Source organism: Paroedura picta, chromosome 1, assembly GCF_049243985.1.
Source record: "Paroedura picta isolate Pp20150507F chromosome 1, Ppicta_v3.0, whole genome shotgun sequence".
Classification (NCBI taxonomy): domain Eukaryota; kingdom Metazoa; phylum Chordata; class Lepidosauria; order Squamata; family Gekkonidae; genus Paroedura; species Paroedura picta.
The window spans coordinates 203,421,970-203,445,143 of NC_135369.1; the positions used below are offsets into that span (position 1 = coordinate 203,421,970).

Genomic DNA, 23,174 nt, shown 5'->3' on the forward strand with positions numbered 1-23,174 from the left:
GTTTTAAATAAATAAATGGTAAATAAATATGCCATCTATGTAGTCTGGAGATCAGCTGTAATTCCTCAGAATCTCCAGGCAATCTTGAGATTGGCAACCCTAGATCAAAAGGCTATATATATTCTGTCTTCTGTCTTTTCAATGGGCCACAACAAAGGTGGGCGATTGTCAGGCCCCTGTTGAATTTTCTATAAGTAGACGAACTGTTGCAGGAAATCTCTTTATTGACGAAATGGACAGAGAGCAAGGTGTTTCCTTGCTAGAACTGAAGAGCAAAGCTAGCAAGTAAGACTATATGCTTTCTCCCAAATCCTTTCCCCACAGGAAGGGGGCATAGGTTTGCCAGATCCAGATTGGGAAACTCATGGAGATTTGGAAATGGAGCCAGGGAAGGACAGGGACCTCAGTAGTGGACAATGCCATAGAGTCCCCCTTCCAAGACATGGGATCCAGAAGAATGTCGTTTGCAGATGAGTTGTAATTCCAGGGGATCCCCAGGTCCCACCTGCAGGCTGGCACCCCCAAGCAAATCCCAATTGTTTATTTTATTTTTCTTTCCACCACCCTCTTTCTACTGACATAAGTGAGCGACAGTTTCAAAGCTGTGTCCATCGTGACTCAAATATGAGAATGAGTCCTGTTCTGCATTGTTAGTCTTACAAGTGGTTGCTACAGGACGATTGTGCATGTCTTCCCACAGATCCCTCTCACCACCCTCATTGCTTTTGCGGAAGCCCTGGAAGAGGGCTACAGCAGATACCAGAACGCATACCATAATGCGATCCATGCAGCAGATGTTACGCAAACGGTGCACAGCATTTTGATGCAATCGGGGACCATGGTAAGAACTGTCCCAAGGAAAGGCAGAGTGTTTGGGCATGCTGAATGTTTCAGGGAGAGCTGTGCTGGTCTGCAGTAGAATAGTAGATAGGAGGCCAGCTCAGAGACATCATCAACTCCTCCCTAAGTTCGGGGGAGTTTCCTGAGCGGCTAAAGGGGGCAGTGGTTCGCCCTCTCCTAAAAAAATCAACGCTGGACCCGCAGGACCCTGCCAACTACCGCCCAGTATCGCATCTGGCGTTCCTGGGCAAGGTGGTGGAGAGGGCTGCGGCTGACCAGCTCTCGGCATTCTTGGAGGAAACTTCGGCACTCGATCCATATCAGTCGAGCTTCCATCCTGGCCACGGGGTGGAGACGGTGTTGGTCGCCTTTTTGGATGATCTCCGTCGCCAGCTAGACAGAGGCGGGTCGGCCGTGTTGGACCTTTTGGATCTATCGGCGGCCTTTGACATCGTGGATCACGACCTTCTGATCCATCGCCTCGCCGGCACGGGGATACGGAGCACAGCCTTGCGCTGGATACGCTCCTTTCTCCAGAACCGGACCCAGAGGGTTGCGGTGGGGGAAGAGTTCTCGCGTCCCTATGGACTCCCCTGTGGGGTACCGCAGGGTGCAGTCCTCTCCCCCATGTTATTCAACATCTTTCTACGCCCTCTGGCCCAGCTGGTACGGAGTTTTGGGTTGGGCTGCCATCAGTACGCTGATGACACCCAGCTCTATCTCCTCATGGACGGCCGTCCAGACTCCCCCCCCCCGGAACCATTCGCCAGATGTTTGGAAGCAGTGACTGAATGGTTTGAGCAGAGTCGCCTGAAACTCAACCCCTCCAAAACGGAGGTCCTGTGGCTGGGAGGAAGAGAGCAGGACAAGGCAGCGAGCTTACCCACCCTGGCAGGAACGCAACTTACTATTGCGCCCCAGGCCAGGAATTTGGGGGTGACCATTGATACCTCCCTGACTATGGAGGCTCAGGTCAAGAGAGTAGCAGGTCAGGTGTTTTTCTATCTTCGCCAGGCCCGACTACTAGCGCCCTACCTGTCCCCTGACCACTTGGCTACAGTGATCCATGCGACAGTCACCTCCAGAATAGATTTCTGTAACTCGCTCTACGCCGGCCTACCCTTGTCTCTGATCCGGAAACTCCAGCTAGTGCAAAACGCAGCTGCTCGGGCCCTCACTGGTACACCTTGGAGGGCCCATATCCAGCCTGTGCTGAGGCAGCTGCACTGGTTGCCAATTGCTGCCCAGATCAGGTTCAAGGTTCTGGTTTTGACCTTTAAGGCTATACGCGGGTTGGGACCCACATACCTGAGGGACCGCCTACCGCCCTATATCCCCCGCAGGGCTTTACGCTCAGCGGGGGAGAATCTCCTGATCGTTCCTGGCTCTAGAGAAGCGCGCCTGGCCTTGACCAGGGCGAGGGCCTTTTCGGCCCTGGCCCCTACCTGGTGGAATGAGCTCCCGGGTGAGCTGCGGGCCCTGCAGGATTTACCAGCTTTCCGCAGGGCCTGCAAGACGGAGCTCTTCCGCCGGGTTTTTGGTTGAGGCCGGGGTCAGCGAATGAGTGCCAACGTTCCCCCCCCCCAGACCTAGCATCTCCTCCCCACCCTCCCTGCCGCTCTGATAGCAGGGGTGGGAATAATAAGTTCCGCCATTTTGGGATTGTTTTAAAGTCTTTTGATGGGTGTTTTAATGGGGATAGGACTGCTCTGACCCGCCACGAGCCTACGGGGAGTGGCGGGATATAAATCCAATTAATAATAATAATAATAATAACAACAACAACAACAACAATAACAATAATAATAGAAGAGCTAGATTCAAATCCAGCACCATCCTGAATATCTCGTTGGCCTCTAAGGCGAGATTGCACTCATATCTAGTCGGATATTGTGACTTTTTTCAGTTGAAGGAAAAGCTTAAAACAGAACGAAAAAACAGAACAGAATGAGCCATCTGATGCACCCTTTAAATGCCTCCTTCCCCCTAGCCTTCTCAGGCTCTGCCGGCAAAGGCAACGGGGAGAGCGAGCGCACCAAGCAACTGCCCTAATTCTCCACATCATGCTATATCTTGAAGCTCACTGGATATATTTTTTCTTACCAGGAGCAGAAACACAGTGCAGTCCTAGGTAGAGTTACACCCTTCTATGTCCCTTGTGGACTTAGAAGTGGACTTAGAAGGGAGCGACTCTTCTTAGACACTCACTGTAAGCCAAGCCGTGGTTAGCAAATATTTTAATTAGTGCAGGGTTTATTAGGAGTCCGTTGCATAAGGAAAGTGACTCGTATATCATTATTTTCTCTAGCACTGGTGCACTGATCTGGAGATATTAGCCATCTTTTTCAGCAGCTGTGTCCATGATTATGACCATCCTGGGACCACAAACAACTTCCACATTCTAACAAGGTGAGTCGGCTGGTCAAAACCATCCCACGTTTCAGTGTAAATGCTGCAAGTCCCCTTTCAAATGCAAAGGGAGAAGAGAGAAGGCGAATTACAGCTCAGTCCTAAGAACTAGACTCTGGAGTATGCCGGTAAGGGCTGTGGCTCGCTGGCAGAGCCTCTGCTCAGCCTGCCAAAGGTCCCAGGTTCAATCCCTGGCATCTCCTGTCAAGAGGGTCAAGTAGTAATACCAAGTGAAATACCTCTGACTGAGGTTCTAGAGCAGGGGTAGTGAAACTGCAGCCCTGCAGATGTTCATGGACTACAATTCCCATGAGCCCCTGCCAGCATTTGCTGGCAGGGGCTCATGGGAATTGTAGTCCATGAACATCTGCAGGGCTGCAGTTTCACTACCCCTGTTCTAGAGAACCATTTATCTCCAGAAGTGCATAGACTACAATTCCCACAACCCCCTACCAATTGACCATGCTGGCAGGGGCTCATGGGAATTGTAGTCCATGGACATCTGCAGGGCAGCAGTTTGCCCACCCCCTGGACTATACCAAGCTGCCTTCCCTCCTCCTTTGCACACTAAGAAGGCCTGTCCCGCAATCGTAGTGAGAGTAGCGTATTTCCAATCATGTATATCTTTGTTGGCACCTTAACATGGGCTATTTCATCCACTTAATGCCAAAATTGCTCTTGACTATATAAATATATCTGGACCATTTTGGCTCTCCTGACATTTTGTGCTTCTTGTTTTGCAAGCACCAGGTCATGTCTGACCCTTGGGGTGACGCCCTCTAGCGTTTTCATGGCAGATGCAATACGGGGTGGTTTGCCAGTGCCTTCCCCAGTCATTACCGTTTACCCCCCAGCAAGCTGGGTACTCATTTTACCGACCTCAGAAGGATGGAAGGCTGAGTCAACCTTGAGCCGGCTGCTGGGATCGAACTCCCAGCCTCATGGGCAGACAGCTTCAGACAGCATTTCTGCTGCCTTACCACCCTGCGCCACAAGATGTTCTTCAAAGGTTCATAATCGCCCTTTAATAGATCAATTCTGCTGCTAGAGAGGTCCAAGCAGGTAGCCACGTCGGTCTGACGCAGCAGAACAAAGTTCACATTTAGGGGCACCTGGAAGACAAACAAAGTTTAATTCTGGGCATAAGCCTTTGTGTGCAGACACAGATACAGTGAAACAAAATTTCCTCAATGTACGTATACATTACATTACCCCTTTACACACCCTCTCTCTACCTATATGTTATGGTTGAGGACATTCTGTTTCACTTTATCGGAAGACGCGTGTTTGCACGTGGAAGCTTATTCCCTGAATAAAATTATCTCGCTCTTAAAGGTGCCCCTGGACTCAGATTTTGTCCTGCTGTTAGACAGGATGCTTAGCCAAAGCCTTTGGAAATGGTTCAGTTCAAATTCTCTAATTCAGGGGTAGTCAAACTGCAGCCTTCCAGATGTCCATGAACTACAATTCCCAGAAGCCCCTGGCAGGGGCTTCTGGGAATTGTGGTCCATGGACATCTGGAGGGCCGCAGTTTGACTACTCCTGCTCTAATTGGATGAAGAAGTGGGATCTCTTGTTACGCACACAAATAGGGTCAACATACCACTGTAGCAATACATTATGGCTGGGCTTCCCAACCAGGGTTCCACAGAAACCTGGGGTTACGCAAGAGCTCCCCACGGGTTACGTGGCCTTTCCCAGAAATTCAGATGGTTGCTGACATCACTTTAGCTCATTGCAATGCCCTTCCCCCAGCTGTACTTGAAGGGAGATACAAGAAAACTCCCTATGGTGAAAGGAAGTGCCCCTGTGGCTCTGGTCAAATAGAAACATTGGAACATATCCTTTTGTATTGTCAGTTTTATGGTGACATACGTTCCATATTTTTTTTTGACTGGGGAAGGCACTGGCAAACCACCCCGTATTGAGTCTGCCATGAAAACGCTGGAGGGCGTCACCCCAAGGGTCAGACATGACTCAATGCTTGCACAGGGGATACCTTTACCTTTACCTTTACGTTCCATATTTATTACACCATGGTTACATAGAGTCCCAGGGTGCTCAGGACAATTTTATATCTCCCTGCTGCTCACAGACACAAATTGTTCCATCACATATAGTGTCGTCAGGTTTTGTGCTGCGGCCATGAAAAGGCGGTGGAAGTTGACTAAAACTTAACAGACCCTGAGAGCAATTAGAACAATTTCCTATATTTCCATTTAATTCTAATTTATATTTTAGCAGACTCATAGTCTAAGTGTTTAACATAATGCTATTTTATGAGTAAAACTGTGTTTTAGCCATATTATTAATGTAACTGTGAAATTGTTTTGACTTTGCTGGTCTATGACCATAATAAAGAATACTGATACTGATACACTAGACGTCACTGGAGTCCCCTTCCCCTATTGCTGCACAGGCCCAGTCTCTTTCTCCACAGTGGAAACATGGTTAATGATCAGTTGCTTGGCTGGATGTCTCACGCATCTTACGGTATTTCCACACCCTCTTCTCTGAAAGGGTCTGGCACCACTTCCAGGGTTCCTTAAAGCCTGAAAATTATTTCAGGGGTCCCTCCACTTCCAAAAGGTTGAAAAAAGCTGCATTGTAAGGATGACGAGTACTGATGGGCCAGTGGTCTCTTTGTAAACTACTGTCTGAAAAAGAGAGGATAAAATAAAATGGCAGTCTTCAAGCAAAGGTTGGATACACACTTTTCTTGGATGCTTTAGGATGCTTTGGGCTGATCCTGCGTTGAGCAGGGGGTTGGATTAGATGGCCTGTGTGGCCCCTTCCAACTCTATGATTCTGTGATTCTATGAAATGTAATGGCTCCATTTCTGAGGGTAATAATATCCTGCCATTGGGATTCCCAGAAAGGCAAAATGAAAGAACAACCTATGACTTTATAGGCTCTTAGATCTGAGAGGTTAACGTGGTAATTTGTTTGTTGACACCAGGTCAGATTCAGCCCTGCTGTACAATGACAGATCTGTTCTCGAAAACCATCACTTGAGCGCCGCTTACCAGCTTGTCCAAAAGCCAGAAGTGAACATCCTGGCCTCCTTAACTGAACTGGAATGGAGGTGAGAGGCAATAAGATACAGCAACGTTTATCTGATGACAGACATTACATAACTTGTCACCTGTATGATCACCTGTAGAGAGAGAAAGAATCACCTGCAGAAGACTAGACAGGAGAGCTTTTGTGGTAGTGATGGTGGGGTAGTGCTTTCAACATGGCAACTCTATAGGGTTCTCAAGGCAAGACTTCAGCCATGGTTTTCTGTTGCCTTCCTTCGCATAGCAGCCCCTGGACTTCCTCAGTAACCTTCCATCCAAGTACTGACCAGGGCTGACCCTGGTTAGTATCCGAGTTCTGATGATATCAGGCTAGCCTGGCCCTTTCCCCACATGTTGGATCATGCACTTTCAATGTGCTTTAGAAAGAGATTATCCTGTTCTGCACAGAAAAATCTAGCTGCAAAAGCACCTTGAAAGTGCATTATCCAGTGTGTGCAGAATGGGCCCAGGACAGGACTGGAGAGCTTTAGTGAAGGGTTTTTAAAATATAACTAACATCTGGAGGAATAAAATGAGCTTTTTCTGTCAAAACCTGCTCAACAATGGCTCTGAAACCATCGATTGGAATGTTGCTGAAGGATTGATCCTGGAGGAATTTGCAAGTCTTCTATTTATTGTATAAAGTCCCTAATGTATTTATTTGTTAAATGTATATGCCACCGTTCCCAGCACAGCTGGCTCACGGTAGCTCACAACAAAGTCTATATACATATATACACTATATACAACTATATACATCTGTAACCGCTCCTGCGGAGCGATAATAAAGCGCTAAGGACAAGTTGGGAGGAGAAAGGGGCGGGCGCCGTCCGGGATAAAAACTCGGAGGGGCGAATCAATGGGCCCCATTGCCTGCCTCCCAGCCTGCTTCCCCCGTCCTAGACTCTGCGCCGGCCCTGCTCCTTTCCAGCCGCACAGCCTCCCAACATGCCCGGGGAGCAGGGAAGGCACCTTCCACCACGCCTTCCCGCGACCACGCAAGGAGCTCCGGACTCCTGGACCCGACAGCCGCTGGCCCTGCCACATGGAAAGGGGCACCTTGCACCCCTCCACAGCCGACCTCCCCCCGGACCCACCCAGGTACGGCGACGGCTGCCGCAAAACACCCCCAACCTTCCAACCCCCCGGACACACCACCCCACAAAATCGTCCTCTCCACTGCTCCTTCCCCCCACCCACCACCCCCAACTGACGACGCGCCGTACCGCCCCATGCGCCCTTCTCCTCAGCTGACCACCCCCACACACCCCCAAACAACCACAAGCAACTCCATCGCGCTCCCCCCCCAACCACCCCGAACTGAACCTTTGCCCGGCCACCCACCCACCCAGCCTTCCCCGCACTCCTACTTACCCTTCCATGTGTTGACCCGTTTTCCCCCTGGCCGCTCCGCGGCCTGACACCGCCGAGGACAGGCCGCGCGACCCGCACGGCGGCCACAACGCCACCCAACTAAACCACGCATGTGTGGACTTCCGCGCATGCGTAATTTATATCGCCCCCGCCTCCCAGCCCTACACACACCGCTGCCTGCCATCACCCCAAGCCACCACCACCCAGCACACTTCCACCACCCCTCCCTAGCGCCGGAGAGCACCCTCTTGGCCCCTCTAATCCTTTGCCCATTTTTATAAATGAGCTTTACATCTAGTAGTCAAATAATATAAGAAGGTGCATTTTTAACATGGGGCTTTATATAGTGGTCCACAAATCTGGCTAGGAGTTCCAGTGGAGAATTAACCCCAGGAACAATGAACCTCCCAACAGGAATCTCCCCAGGAGATTTCACCTTATACATTTTGGGCAATATATGAAAAATGGGAACCCAAGGAAATTGGTTCAATAAACTGGACAAGTGCCATTTTATGTATTTGATTTTGTTTCCTTGATGGTCAATTCAGATTCTTTTCTAAATTGGATGCTCCGGAGTACACCATTCCAATGTAATGAAATGAAATTCTCCATGGAAGTATAGGCATATTTCTTTTATTATGTGCTATCTTAATTTCAAATGGAGAATGTTGGCAAATCCAAGGGATGGACATTACGTAGGGTGGTGGGAATGAATCTTCAAGGTTGCCAATTGCATAGATAGAGCATCTCAGGCCCCTGAACACCTAGAGGAGAGGCAGAGCAGCAAGTAGGGAAATCCTGCCTTTCAAGTGCTCCTGTGACAAATGATGCATCAATCTGCCTTCAGGGAAATGCGTAAGCTGGTTATTCGGATTGTCTTAGGGACAGACATGTCAAGCCACTTCCAAGACATGAAAAAGATTGTTTGTCGGCTGCGGCAAAACAAAAGGTAAGGTGTGTTGGTTTCAGCTTTTGTTTTTACTGCAGCCTACTTTGAAGGGGTTTACCTCTCCCACCCAACTCCATGAGAGGAGGAACGTACAAGTCCTTTGAATCATCTCTCTCAAAGGATATGTTGCTGTTATCTTGTTGAAATAATCAAGAATGTCATTCTTTCGGCAGTCTAGACAAAAGTAAAGTCATGTCTTCAATTGTACATGTCGCCGATATAAGTCATCCGGCCAAGGACTGGGATTTGCACCATCGCTGGGTAGAAAGCATCACGGAAGAATTCTTTAAACAGGTATCAGCCTCAAAAATCCATTCACAAACAAACATCAGACACCCTCATCGGAAAGTCGGGGCATTTCTGCACGTTGCAAAGAATAGCGTTATGCTATTAAATAACATGCCTCTGATCATTCCTCACCTCCTGGCTGATTTGGGGGGGGGGATATTAGAGAGGCATGCTTTGTGTGATAACTGGTGGGGGGAATTTTTTTTTTGCTTTGCCTGGGTGATTTAACGTGTATTCGTTGCTCCAGGCAGTTTGCTCAAAAAAAAAAAAAAGAAAGAAAGAAAATCCCTGTCTCTAGTAGATGGGAGAGGGAGGCAGGTGCGAGGGCGGGCACTAGAGGTGGAGATAGTGCTACTTTGGCTCCGCACATTTTCTTGGCATGTGGCTTGCTGTGTGCTCTCCTGTTGCTCATGCCAAACAGTTGGGGGAATCCACTTTTTGGGATTCCCCAACTTACACTTTAAAATGGAGGATGTAGCTGCCGATTTGCTGCTGGGATGCTGGATGTTGGCGACGTCATGCAAAAGGGCAAAAATATGGCATCTGCAAAAGGTAAGCCTTTCACTTTATTTTATGGGTGCGGAATGGCCCTCAGTCATTCTACCTGTTAGAATGCTAATTAGGTTTTGACTCTCATTTTCGTTAATGCTTGAAGCAAAATGACAACAAAATAACATTCGAAACTCAACATTAAAGTGTAAAAACAATTAAGGTTACAATGCTATAAATATTTGCCATTGAAATTCATGGGGCCGAAAGAGTCTCAAAGTGACATACAATCCCTTTCCCTTCCTCTCTTCACAACAGGCACCCTGTGAGGTAGGTGGGGGTGAAAGAGCCCTGATGTTACTGCTCCGTGGGAGCAGCACTATGAGGGCTATGAGGAACCCAAGGTCACCCAGCTGGCTGCATGTGGAGGTGCAGGGAATTAGAAGCCGCTGTTCTTAACCACTACACCACATTTTGTAACCTAAAATACCTTACAGTTTTTTTAACTGGCAGTTTCTGATCACTGCAACTACATTTTTTTAAAGAACACACCAGAATGTCTCTATTACTAGTACAAATGAAATAAGAATGGCACAAAGCAAACATTAATTCACTAATAAAAAGGTTTTGAGAGGAATTCAGCTGTTGGATATACAAGTGGGGGACCCATGAGACTCCTCCCCCACCCCATGTAGAAGAAGCTTTGGGGGAATTGAAATCCCCCAATATATTTTTTTCATTATGTAAGTTTTTCTGCAAACCTGGAGGGTCCCCCAAGTTTGAAGGGAAATCGGCTTAGTGTCACTCTGGCCCTAATATACAAACTTAGACATCTGCAGCTTGAGGCCACATGGCGATATTAGATAGACGAATATACTGAGGCAAAAAAATTTAAAAATTATATAAAGCTATGCAACTGGACTTATTCAGAACTGTGCTAATCCTTCTGCCCGTGTAGCTTTTGTAGTGGGACAGGTTTCTCTTGATACTCTGCATGGCAGCTCCGGTTTCTCCATCACGGTTTTAAATGGCTTGAGGATGGTACACACTACTTCCACCTAAGTATACCTTTCCCATTACGGTTTCCTAGTATACGTGGGCCTCGCATTTATCCCACCTAAAAGCCCTTGTATTTTATTTTAAGGGCAAACGTGTATCATTAGGAGTCTGGGATGAAAGATTAACACCCAAAGATTAATGTCTGTCCAGAGTTTGAAATTTTTTCGTGAGAGGAGTCTGGGAGGACCTGCAGAAGAGTTCATGACGCTTTGGACAACAATTACAGACTCGTAGGAAAATCAGCTTTTCTGAGGTCATGCTTACACTACATGTGGGCGGGTTGTAACCTGCCAATCACAAATGCTACCCTGGAGTGATTATTACCTCAGGTGAGGTTGCCAACTCCTGGATGGGAAAAGCCTGGAGACTTTGGGAGGTGGAACCAGCAGAGGTTAGTGTTTGGGGAGAGGAGGGACTTCAAGGGAGTATAATACCCTAGAGCAGGGGTAGTCAACCTGTGGTCCTCCAGCTGTCCATGGACTACAATTCCCATGAGCCCCTGCCAGCGAATGCTGGACCACAGGTTGACCACCCCTGCCATGGAGCACACCTTCTAAGTGACTATATTCTGCAGGGGAACTGATCTCTGTAGTCCGGAGATGAGCTCTAATTCCAGAGGATCCCACCCAGAGGTTGGAATCCCTAAATTGGCCTCCCCACTCCTTTTTTGTGACTAAATTACATCTTGGGGGGATGATAGAATGACTTTGCCACACCCATTTTACATACATGTTTTAGCTTTTTAATACATATCTTTAGTGCGGATGCCGCATTCCGTTCTTTGAAGCTATAAAACAGATTTTCATTGGTAGGGATAGAACTGAGTTGGGATTGGCTAAGTGGGTAGCCCTGCGATCCGATAAAGAGATACCCCTATTAGAATCCAGAATAACAGGACAAGAAATACCAGTTGGGGACACGAAGGAGAGATGGAGTACTGGCTAGGACTGAAGAGAATAGAGATGAAGGCCGGAGAGTGAGAGTTTCTGGACGAAAACAGAAGAATCAAGACATTTTAAATTCAAGAGGACGTTGGTCTGAAACAATGGGACAAAGTTTGAGTCCAGGGGTACCTTCAAGACCAATAAAGTTTAATTCTGGGTAGAAACTTTCAAGTGAGCATGCGCCCAAAAGCTTCTCCCCAGAGGAAATGAGGCGGTTATTCCACATGGCTGAGAAATATCATGACTTATGTGTGATAATCAACTAGTAGATTCAAATGTGTTGGTCTGAAGCAGCACAACAAAACAAAATCGGAGTCCAGTGGCACCTTTAAGACCAACAAAGGTTTATTCAAGACCTGAGCTTTCGAGTGCAAGCACTCTTCCTCTTAAAGGTGCCACTGGAGTCCGATTTTGTTTTGTAATCAACTACGAGCTGAGGTTGCTGAAAAAGATCTTCTCAGTAATGCAAGGTTTCAGTTCTACAGGTATTTTGCGTTCTAACAAGTTTTCTTTCTTTTCTATCCACACTCTCCTGGATGGCTCAGGTTAGGCCATTTTGTCAGATCTCTGGCAGGGACAACCCTGGTTAATATTTTCATAGGAAATTGTAACAGAATACCAGTGTTGCTAGGCAGAGGCAAACAATGGGAAACCTATTCTGTTTGTGTGTTGCTCTGACAACCCTACGGGATCACCATACGTTGACTGACACTTGAACACACCCCCCCCGCCGCAAATAGTATTATATTATTAATATTGGGTCCTCGTTGTCCGTCCATCCCTGCCCCCCCCCCCGGTTTTCCTGGGCCCAGATGGTGGTCATCATCCCTGGTTGTTCTATCACCAATCTTGATCGGGACCCATGCTGGTAATGGGGGGCTTTGAAGCATCAAGTAAAGCTATATATTATATTGTTACTGCCTTGTTGACCGTTGATGGTGAATTTTTGAGGATTAAGGGGGTTGTATTTTATGATGTTTTTAGGTTATGTTATATTTTATTAGATGTTTTATTGTGAACTACTGCGAGCCAGTTTACTGAGAGCAGCGGTATAAAAATCCAAAAATAAATAAATAAACTAGCTTCCTGCCTCTATTAGCTTGGTGAGAGCCAGCTGATGTAGTGGTTAAGAGCAGTGGCTTTTAGTCTGGCAAGCTGGGTTTGATTCCCCACTCCTCTACATGCAGCCAGCTGGTTGACCTTGGGCCAGTCGCAGCCCTGATAGTGCTATTCTCACAGGGCAACAATAGCAGGACTCTCTCCGCCTCACCTACCTCACAGGGTGCCTGCTGTGGGGAGAGGAAGGGAAGGAGATAGTAAGCCACATTGAGGCTCCTTAGGGTAGCAAAAAGTGGGGGATAAAACCAACTCTTTCTCTGCTTCATAAAGGATATATCTAAAAGAGATCTGTCCTTAAACTGCGACTTCTCTATAAGCTTGTAGAGAGCTGATGGGTCCTGACTTTTCAGTTCATTTTTCACTTTTTTCTTTAAAACTTCCTCAGCCAGGGTTTCATGAAACCCTGGGATATCTTGATACCCTGGAAGGCTTTCCCGAATGGGTGGGAGTTAATTAAACTTGTATGTGTATACCCACTAGGCCATGCCACCCTGCCCCCCCCCTAAAATGGCCAATGATTGGCCTGCAGGGGTTGGGAAGGGAAGGGGGCCAGGTGGGCGTGTCCATAGCTCTGCTTCCCAACCGTATTCTGCATGATGGTGCCACTTCTGGGGATTGTCGAAGCCTGGAGAATGTTTCAGGGGTTTCTCAATGGTAAAAACTTGAGAAAGGCTGTTCCAGGCTAGACTAGACTAGACTAGATCACTCAGTTCTTGGTTCCACTTTCTCATTTTTGTCCTTTTTTATTTCTCCAGGGAACCATGGAAGCTGAATTGGGACTGCCAATTTCTCCACTCTGTGACCCCGAGACTACCAATATAGCTGAGTCTGAAATAGGTGACATTCATTTAAGAGTGGTGGGAGGGACAGAGATATGAAGTCCTGAGGAAAGAAAACCAGAAAAAATGGGAAACAAGTTCCCCCCAAATTCCCCCCCCCCGTTTTTCTGATGGAAATATTGGGGTATTTGGAAAAGGACCAGGGGGGCAGAGTCTGCAATTCCCCCTCTCCCTTCCCAGCATTAGTAAAATGCTTTTGAGGACAACATTTTACTCAAAATATGTAGCATTAAAAGACCAAGGGTCATATTTTACATTTTCTGATGGAAATTTTTTGGTACGCTGGGGGGAAAAAACAATTTTTTCAGGGGGAATGAATGAAATGTTTTTGAAGACAGGGTTTTACTCACTAGAAATGTATAGCATGAAAAAGCAGTTTTTTGGAACAGAGGGAGAGAGAGGGGATGGCAACGAGGAAAGGGGTGTTCCCAAATGACTCAAAATGGAAGGGCCAGGGAAAAACCCGAATGCATGCATTTCTGCATTTGGCAGCCCCAAATTAGACCCTGTTAGTCCCTCCTTTAAAAATGGAAACTGCTGCAGGGCAAGTGATGGGGCAATTCGGGTCTGTGCCCAAAGAGGCGAATTTCAGTGCAGAAATGGATGAAAAACCATATACCATATACTTCTGGTGTGTCCTAAGTTTGAAGTATTCCGTCGTCTGTTAGCTAATTATCTGAAGAAACTGAAATTCAGCTGTGTTAATGAGAAACACTGGATTAAAATGATACTAAATGTGAGGGACTCAGCAATTATTATAAAAGTAGCAAAGTTTTTACTGGCAGTTTTAAATGAAAATCTTTTAAGATAGATTTTACATCTGAAACTGTTTGAAATTTTCGTTTTATGCTTTGCAATTTTATGCCAATAAAGTACTCTGAATCTGAATCTGGATGAAAAACTCAACCCTTTAAAAATGGAAATCCAAATGATATCACTGGTGTGGAAACAGTCTGGGCCATGGTTCTTCCCCTCCCACCTCACATAGTGGGAATCAGGGGGCAAGCGAAAAGAGCCCTATCTCTCTACCTATACAAATACAATCAGCAATAAATGTATATATTAAGCCAGAGGTAGTTAAACTGCGACCCTCCAGATGTCCATGGACTACAATTCCCAGGAGCCCCCTGCCAGCGAGTGCTGGCAGGGGGCTCCTGGGAATTGTAGTCCATGGACATCTGGAGGGCCGCAGTTTGACTACCCCTGGTACATAGCGTCATAATAACTTGACAAACATAGTATTATTTCTCTGGCCAGCGGGCTCTTCCTTTCCGCTCTATTTTCCAGCTGAACCATGGAAATGTATGCTATCTAATTAAATCCTCTTCACATTTCCTCTCATTTACGTTCACTCTACACATTCTTAAAGGGACAGAGCTCTCATCTATAACAGTTGAAAATAGAATGTGTAATAATCAAAAAGGTACATGCGTTTTTAATTGAAAAGTTAGTCTAGACTCATATGGTAAAAGTTTCCTTTGTGTACCTTCTGTATTAAAAGGTGCAGGCTCCCAATTCTTTATAACTACAAATTTTAAGTCATTATACGTATGCTGTTGTTCAATATCATGTACTGCCAAAGGTGCTTCCTGAGCACAGTTTTTCACTCTAGACCAATGTTCCAATAGCCTTTTTATACTATGCATACTAACACCTATAGATGCTTTCCCACATGGATAACACATCAAATTTTCCACTTGCTTACTACTACAGTTACTGAAGTACCTCAAACTCATATCATCTCCATTCACTACTTCTGTCTGTGGCAGATGACACAATTTTTTGCACACTGAAAATGACCCTGTGGTATGTTAGATCCCAAAGCCTAAGATTTCATAACTGCATGCACTAATACTTGTTTCAAATTTTTTTGGACACTTATAACTAATTAAAGGGGGGAACCTACAACCAGGAATTGAAGAGAATATGCCGGTTTTTAAAAATGATTTTACCAATCTTCTCAGCAAGCTGATTATATTCCAAACTACAAATCAAACAATCCTCTCCTTCCTTTTCTTTTTCTGGGATGTCTTTCTGCTAGAGTTATGAACCCTTGTTGCTGGATATCCCCTATCCAAAAATCTGTTCAATAGATCTTGTACAGCCTCTCTGGAATCACATTAGTGTAGCTGCACTTTAAACACAAGTATTGTCCATAAGGGGAATACAAGTTTCCAGAATGATCTCTTTTGGCGATGCATGATACCCAATGCATGGATTTAGCTACCTGCAGGTTGGACCATAGTTTGCTATTAGATATATAGATGGTATATGACAAGGGTAGTCAAACTGCGGCCCTCCAGATGTCCATGGACCACAATTCCCAGAAGCCCCTGCCAGCAAATGCTGGCAGGGGCTTTTGGGAATTGTGGTCCATGGACATCTGGAGGGCCGCAGTTTGACTACCCCTGGTATATGATATACACCATATATGACAGGGACATGATTTTTATCTTTAAGTATCTGAAAGTACTTAAAGTATCAGAGGAGGACAGGGAGCAGTTCCTGTTGGCAGCAGAGGATAGGATGCACAGTAAAGGGTTTAAACTACATGTGGATTAGGTAGATAACAGGGGGGGGGAGTTCACATAGTTCAGCAGTGGAATGGGCTGCCTAAGGAGGGGGGGAACTCCCCCTCACTGTCGATCTTCAAGCAGTGGCTGGGCAGAGATTTATCCTGGATGCTTGAGGCTGATCCTGCCTTGAGCAGGGGGTGGGACTTGATGGCCTGCATAGCCCCTTCCCACTCTAGGATTCTGTGAGTCTAGTTCAGCAGTGGAATGGGCTGCCCAAAGAGGTATGGAGTTCCCCCTCACTGGCGGTTTTCAAGCAGCGGATGGACAGATACTTATCCTGGATGCTGTAGGCTGATCCTCCATTGAGCAGGGGGTGGGACTAGATGGCCTGCATAGCCCCTTCCAGCTCTACGATGATTCTTGATTCTATGCCACCCACACAAAGTTTTATCAGATGCAGAAAATAGCACACAAATGCCCTTGCAGATATGTTTGCTATGTAAAATTTATTGGCCCTCATCTGTATTGGGGCAATGTCGAACTAGTTCCTCTCTTTGTCTGAAGGTCTGTTATTTCAACCAAAACATGAGCATATATCCAGAATGGTTCCATTTTGCCAACCTGCGTTCACCTGCATTTTGGGCTGTGTCTGAATTTCTTCTCCTCCTTTTCAGGCTTCATAGACATCATAATACAACCAGCATTTGCTCTCATGTTTGAAGTAATACAGAAAGTTATTGTTCCTTTTCTACAGAAAAATTCTTCCCCTAGAGAAGACTGGTAAGTTTCTTTTTTAAAGGGGGGGGGCTCTAATTTAACCTAATCTGGTTTTCAAGAGACCACCTTGGCTTCTATGATCCCCGATAAGATGGAGACAATAAATTCTCAGTTTCATTAAAAAATTGTTTGCGGACGGTCTGTGTCACTGCTGCAACCCAATCCAGGTATTTTCCACGGGGGGGGGGGGGAGGCTTGTGTGGTTTCTCTATTGCCGCCTCCATGTGACAGGTCCTCCTAATTTTTTACTCCAGCAGTGGGGAATTTGGTCTTTTTTTTAATGGCAACTGGATATGATTATAATGTGACAGCAAACTACTTGTTGAGTCCTCAGAGTCTAAATTGAGAACCAGCGTGGGCTGGGGTTAAGAGCAGCAGGCTCTAAGCTGGCAAGCCGGGTTTGATTCCCCGCTCCTCCTCCACAGGCAGCCACCTGGGTGACCTTGGGCCAGTCGCCATTCCCTCACAGCTCTCCCAGCCTCAACCTTGTTCCTCAGGGACACCAACAGCTCAGCATACATTTGCTCCTCCCAATAATGCATTAATTGCTATTTATTTATTTATTTGTATGTTTGTTTGTTTATCATTAGATTTATTTATTTGTTTATCATTAGATTTCTATCTAATTAAGAGCCTCTTGTGGCGCAGAGTGGTAAGGCAGCCGTCTGAAAGCTTTGCCCATGAGGTTGGGAGTTCAATCCCAGCAGCCGGCTCAAGGTTGACTCAGCCTTCCATCCTTCCGAGGTCGGTAAAATGAGTACCCAGCTTGCTGGGGGGTAAACGGTAATGACTGGGGAAGGCACTGGCAAACCACCCCGTATTGAGTCTGCCATGAAAACGCTAGAGGGCATCACCCCAAGGGTCAGACATGACTCGGTGCTTGCACAGGGGATACCTTTACCTTTACCTTTAGATTTCTATACCGCCACTCGCTGTAGCCTCGCAGTGGTTTACACATACCATTCTAAAACAATAAACCCTATTAAAATCCCCACTAAAATAACCATCACATTATTAACTAACTATGCAACGGTGACCATAAACTCTAATGATCCCTCCTTGTTCAGGGTGGGGCACTGATCTCAATCTAATATTAGTCTGATGTTAATCTAATCTGATGTCATGGTAGCCAGGGCCGAGATGAATTTGGGGACCTTCAGAATTTTTACGAAACAAAAAAGAAGGCACCTTTTCCACCATCCTAGAAAGTGTTTTTGTATAAAGAACCGAGGAAGCATGTTGACTACTGTTAATTATTTAATTATTATTAATGTTAATTATTTGCAGTTTTCGTGCCTGTCTTTCCCAGTCTGGCAATATGTCAGAATGCCATATTCAGACCAAGCATCAAAGTTTGGAATTGATACTTGGCACTGGGAAGTAGCCCGAACAGATTACATTACATCAGGGGTAGTGAAACTGTGGCCCTCCAGATGTCCATGGACTACAATTCCCAGGAGCCCCTGCCAGCAGTCGCTGGCAGGGGCTCCTGGGAATTGTAGTCCATGGACATCTGGAGGGCCACAGTTTGACTACCCCTGCATTACATCATACTATAGTCATACTATAGTCAAGGGAGGGCCAACATATGTCATGGTATTAATATTTAATGGTCTGGGACTAGTCTATCTGCATGAACTCTTCTACTACACACACACGCCCAAGAGTGTTGAGGCCATCAGGCTAAAGCCCACTTAGGATCCCCAGCCCAAAAGAGGTGAGACTAGCCTTACCCAGGGCCAGGCCTTCTTTGGCCTTGGCCCCAGCCTGGTGGAAAGCCCTGCTAAAGCAGATCAGCTCTCCGTGGGACTTGAGTCAGTTCTACAGGGCCTTGAGTCAGTCCTACAGGGCCTATGACTGAAGCCAGACAACACATCAAGAACTGCGGGCCTCCCTGCTGAAATAGAAGGAAGACCTGCCTCTCCAAGAAAGATCTGGAACACCCACCCACCCCCACCCCGGTTTTATTGAATGGGACTGATATAATGTACATAAGATGTTTTATATGTTTTATATATTTCACTCCCCCACATGCAGCCAGCTGGGTGGCCTTGGGCTCCCCATAGCACTGATAAAGCTGTTCTGAGTGAGCAGGAATATCGGGGTTCTCTGAGCCTCACCTCCCTCACAGGGTGTCTGTTGTGGGGAGAGGAAGGGAAGGTGACTGTAAGCCCCTCTGAGACTCCTTGGGGTAGAGAAAAGTGGCATATAAGAACCAACTCTTCTCCTTCAGTGATATCAGGGCTCCCTCAGCCTCACCTTCCTCACAGGATGTCTGTTGTGGGGAGAGGAAAGGGAAGGTAATTGTAAGCCGCTTTGAGACTCCTTCAGGTAGAGAAAAGCGGCATATAAAAACCAACTCTTCTTCTTCTGATATGTATACTGGTTTTTAAGTCATCTGATTGTTTTAACCATGCTGTTACCTGCCCTGAGCTATCCAGGAACAGTGGGATACAAAAATAAAGTTGTTTGGTGGTGGTGGTGGTGGTGGTGGTAGTAGTAGTGGTAGTAGTAGTAGTAGTGGTGGTAGTAGGGGTAGTGGTGGTGGTAGTAGTAGTGGTAGTAGGGGTAGTAGGGGTAGTGGTAGTAGGGGTAGTAGGGGTAGTGGTAGTAGTGGTAGTAGTGGTAGTAGTGGTAGTAGGGGTAGGGGTAGTGTAGTAGTAGTAGTGGTAGTGGTGGTGGTGGTAGTAGTGGTAGTAGTAGTGGTAGTAGTAGTAGTAGTAGTAGGGGTAGTAGTGGTAGTAGTAGGGGTAGTGGTAGTAGTAGTAGTGGTAGTGGTGGTGGTAGTAGTAGTAGTAGTGGTGGTGGTAGTAGTAGTAGTAGGGGTAGTAGTGGTAGTAGTGGTAGTAGTAGTAGTAGCAGCAGCAGCAGTAGTACTCAAAATATACCAAGGGCAAGCATTCCTAGAAAGAAATATTGACAGCTTTTTAGACAGCGGATCTCCCCCTCCCAAGGTCTCCCCCCTCCCCAGGGCCTCCTAATTCTTCAGTAAACACTCAAGGGGAGTCCCTTTGGGGGACTCCCCTCGGACCACTGCCCATTCCCCCTCCGGCAGAAACTCTCCTCACTGGGGCATGTTGCCGCGCGCTCTCTGATTCCCAGCTCTTATGCAAGAAAAGACTCACACTCCCTCTCGGCTTTCATTAACAGGCACACAAGGAAGTCGACCGTGGCAAGCATAGACCCAAGAACCCACAGACAATCCAGGTCCTGCCATTCAACAGCTTAAAGCCCAGTGGACAGGTTGGGGATGTCTAGGATTCAAGGGGATGCACAGCCCTGGTGGCAGCTTATGAATAGGAACCTGAGACGGAGGTGGGGGGGGCAGATTCACGCTCACTCCCCCCATCTCGCAGGCAGGTTGGCTTTAGCCAGTGCTGCCTACCTTTGCTGCCATTCCTGTGCAGGACAGCCTGCTATACCCTAAGCCAGGTGTAGTCAAACGGCGGCCCTCCAGAGGTCCATGGACTACAATTCCCACGAGCCCCTGCCAGCGAATGCTGGCAGGGGCTCGTGGGAATTGTAGTCCATGGACCTCTGGAGGGCCGCCGTTTGACTACCCCTGCCCTAAAGCTGCCCTGAACCCCTCAGAGAATCTGACACACACCCGTTTCCACCTCACACTCCCTTTTGTTGAAGACTCATCTGTGGAGGATGAGATCTGCTGTTTGCACTCAGGCCCTGGAAGCCAGCCTCACTCGTGAATCAAGGAGGAAGATTCCTGAATCCCTCGTTCACCGCTTCAGACAAAAAATGTGTCTGGACACCCCCAACACTGTGGAGGTGTCAGGTCCCCTCTCTCCCTGAGCCACGCAATGCTGTGCCCCCACATTGTTGTTGTTGTTGTTGTTACTAATTAGATTTATATCCCGCCACTCCCATAAGGCTCGTGGCAGTCACAATCAGTAAAATCCCATTAAAACTCCTAATGCAATAAAACCCACCTAAAACCGATGATTCTCAACCTAGTCCACACACCAGCAGCGGCAATTACCACAAAAATTACCACAAAACTGTTGGCTCTGGGTCAGACAGGGCCCCTTTGGCCTGGAATGACATGACCCAAAAAAACATGCCAGCCTTGTCTCCAGGTTTACACCTGGCAGAGCATGCCCAGAATCATAGCATCAGCTCATATCAGGCTTAGCTCTATCTGCAAGGCTATGATGACCCTTAAATTTTAGTCCAAATGAGGCTTTCTCAACCAGGTCGTGAAGCCTGAATTCTTCCTCATGCAATTAGGTCACCATCTATGGTGAATGGAGTAATTGCCAGAAAAAAAGCATCAATCTTTGGTTTGCAGCCCAGGAGACCTAATGGCTACCAGAAGGTAGACAAGATGGCTGCCAGAAGGGTGACAATCTAGGGCTTATTGCCTCCTACTCTCTATGGTACTTAACATAGAAAGTAGGAGATGAACAATAGAATGTCTATACTAGTGGGAAACCTTCTGGCACCTGTTCATTGCCCACTGGCTCCTGAAGTGGGGGGTTTAGCAAAGAGCTTCTGCAAATCCTAGAGCATCCCATGGTGTCATTTCTGGTTGCCATCAGAAGTGATGTCATCATGCCAGCATGACACCAGCGCTGCCCCCTAATTGCTCCTGTTGGTTGACGGTTGTAGCCTGGCAACCCTAAGCTGCACACACAGCATCAGCTGCCAGCAGGTGCCTCTGCTCTGCCAGGACACAAGGAGTCTGTAGGCTTTCCAATCTCCAAGTGGGGCCTGGAGGTCTCCCAGAATTACAGCTGATCTCCAGACTACGAAGATCAGTTCCCTTGGAGAAAATGAGAGCTTAAGAGTGTGAGCTCTATGCATTAGTGGTCCCCAACCTTCTTGTACTCGGGGACCGCCTCCGAGAGTGGGAGAGAGCCGGCGGCCCGGCCACAGCAGCTGCACGTAAACGCGCATGCGTAGTTGCCGCACATGCGCATTTTCACCACGAGGTGGCGCTAACGTGCATGCGCAGAACAGCTGCACGTGCGCGTTTTCGCCAGGAGGGGGCGCAAACACATGTGCGCGGCAGCTCCGCGCATGCGCGTTTGCGTCGCGGCCGTGCCAGCGGCCGCGCCTGCCTCTTCCCCCCCTCTCGCTGCGGGGGGAAAGGCAGGCGCAGCCGCTGGCGGCCCGGTACCACGGCCTTAGCGCCCTGGTACCGGGCCGTGGACCGGGGGTTGAAGACCCCTGCTATGCATGATATTCTCCTGAGGTCCCTCCTCTCCCTAGGCTCTGCCTCCAAATCCCAGAGTTGGCAATTCTATCAGTCAGTTCTTTATGTTTCCTTGGATGGTGAGAGCCAGTTTTGTGTAGTGGTTAGGAGTGTGGACTTCTAATCTGGCGAGCCGGTTTGATTCCCCACTCCCCCACATGCAGCCAGCTGGGTGACCTTGGGCTTGCCACAGCACTGATAGAGGTGTTCTGAATGAGCAGTAATCTCAGGACTCTCCCAGCCTGGGGAGAGGAATGGGAAGGTGAATGTAAGCCACTTTGAGACTCCTTTGGGTAGAGAAAAGCGGCTCTTCTTCTTCTTCTTCTTCTTCTTCTTCTTCTTCTTCTTCTTCTTCTTCTTCTTCTTCTTCTTCTTCTTCTTCTTCTTGTGGGAGAGCTGGGCTACATCGATGAATTTCCATTCCATTCCCCCCCCCCAAAAGAAAGAAAAACAGAAGGGGGAGTGTTATTTTTTTCATGGCTTCAAAACTTCTGGAAGTTGTCCATCTCTGATCACTCTGTGCAAGGAGGAAAGGGAGAAGGAGCAAGACACGTCCACTAACCTCATAACCAACCAGATTTGTGCCCAGGTGTTAAGTCTGTAGTCTGAATGTAGACCCTCTCTTTGAATCTGAGGAGTGTATTTAGGGCATGACTATCGTTGATAGCAGCCACCTGTCAGGACTACCATATACCTTAGCTAGTGCAGCCGGAATAGCAGCTCTACATACTCCATGGTACTTAGACAGTTTATTGAAGATTTGGCATGAAGGTCAGGACTGGTACTTCTTAGATCAGCCTTTCTCAACTTTTTTACAATCGAGAAACTCCTGAAACATTCTTCAGGCTTTGAGAAACCCCAGAAGTGGCGTGATGGTGCAGAATATGGTTGGGAAGGATAATTATGTACATGTCCACCCGGGGCCCTTCCCCTTCCCACAGCCTCCAGGCCCATCAGCCGTTTCAAGAGTCAGGGGCGGATCGATATGTTCACATATGGCCATATCACCTAATATATGTTTAACGCATTTTAAAAAAATATATCAAATATATTAGCCAACTCCCACTCATTTGGGAAACCCCTCCAGGACCACCAAGAAATGCCAGGGTTTCACAAAACCCTGATTCAGAAAGCCTGACATAAACAAACTTGCATTTAAATAGGTCATTTGACCGCATATCTGCAAAAAATCATTTGATGAGTGCATTCATCAGGCCTACGTCACAGGTACATCACTAGCTGGACATTCCTCCACAAATTAAATCATATAATTTTATACTAATTTTAAAATTTTGAAAA

The 23,174-nt window shown here is 47.2% G+C and overlaps 1 protein-coding gene across 4 annotated transcripts in view; it reads left to right on the forward strand.

The window, feature by feature from the left end:
• The window catches only part of LOC143827544 (uncharacterized), a 44,196-nt gene that overhangs the window by 8,694 nt on the left and 12,328 nt on the right, over nt 1-23,174 (forward strand). For 3 of the 4 annotated variants that reach the window (XM_077317172.1, XM_077317182.1, XM_077317202.1), the window contains 8 exons: nt 701-841; nt 3,149-3,249; nt 6,210-6,335; nt 8,534-8,635; nt 8,809-8,929; nt 13,290-13,371; nt 16,564-16,669; nt 19,817-19,873. In XM_077317172.1, the coding sequence (XP_077173287.1) occupies nt 701-841; nt 3,149-3,249; nt 6,210-6,335; nt 8,534-8,635; nt 8,809-8,929; nt 13,290-13,371; nt 16,564-16,669; nt 19,817-19,873 (836 nt within the window). The remainder of the gene's footprint in view (nt 1-700; nt 842-3,148; nt 3,250-6,209; nt 6,336-8,533; nt 8,636-8,808; nt 8,930-13,289; nt 13,372-16,563; nt 16,670-19,816; nt 19,874-23,174) is intronic. The other variant, XM_077317192.1, reaches the window with a different exon arrangement.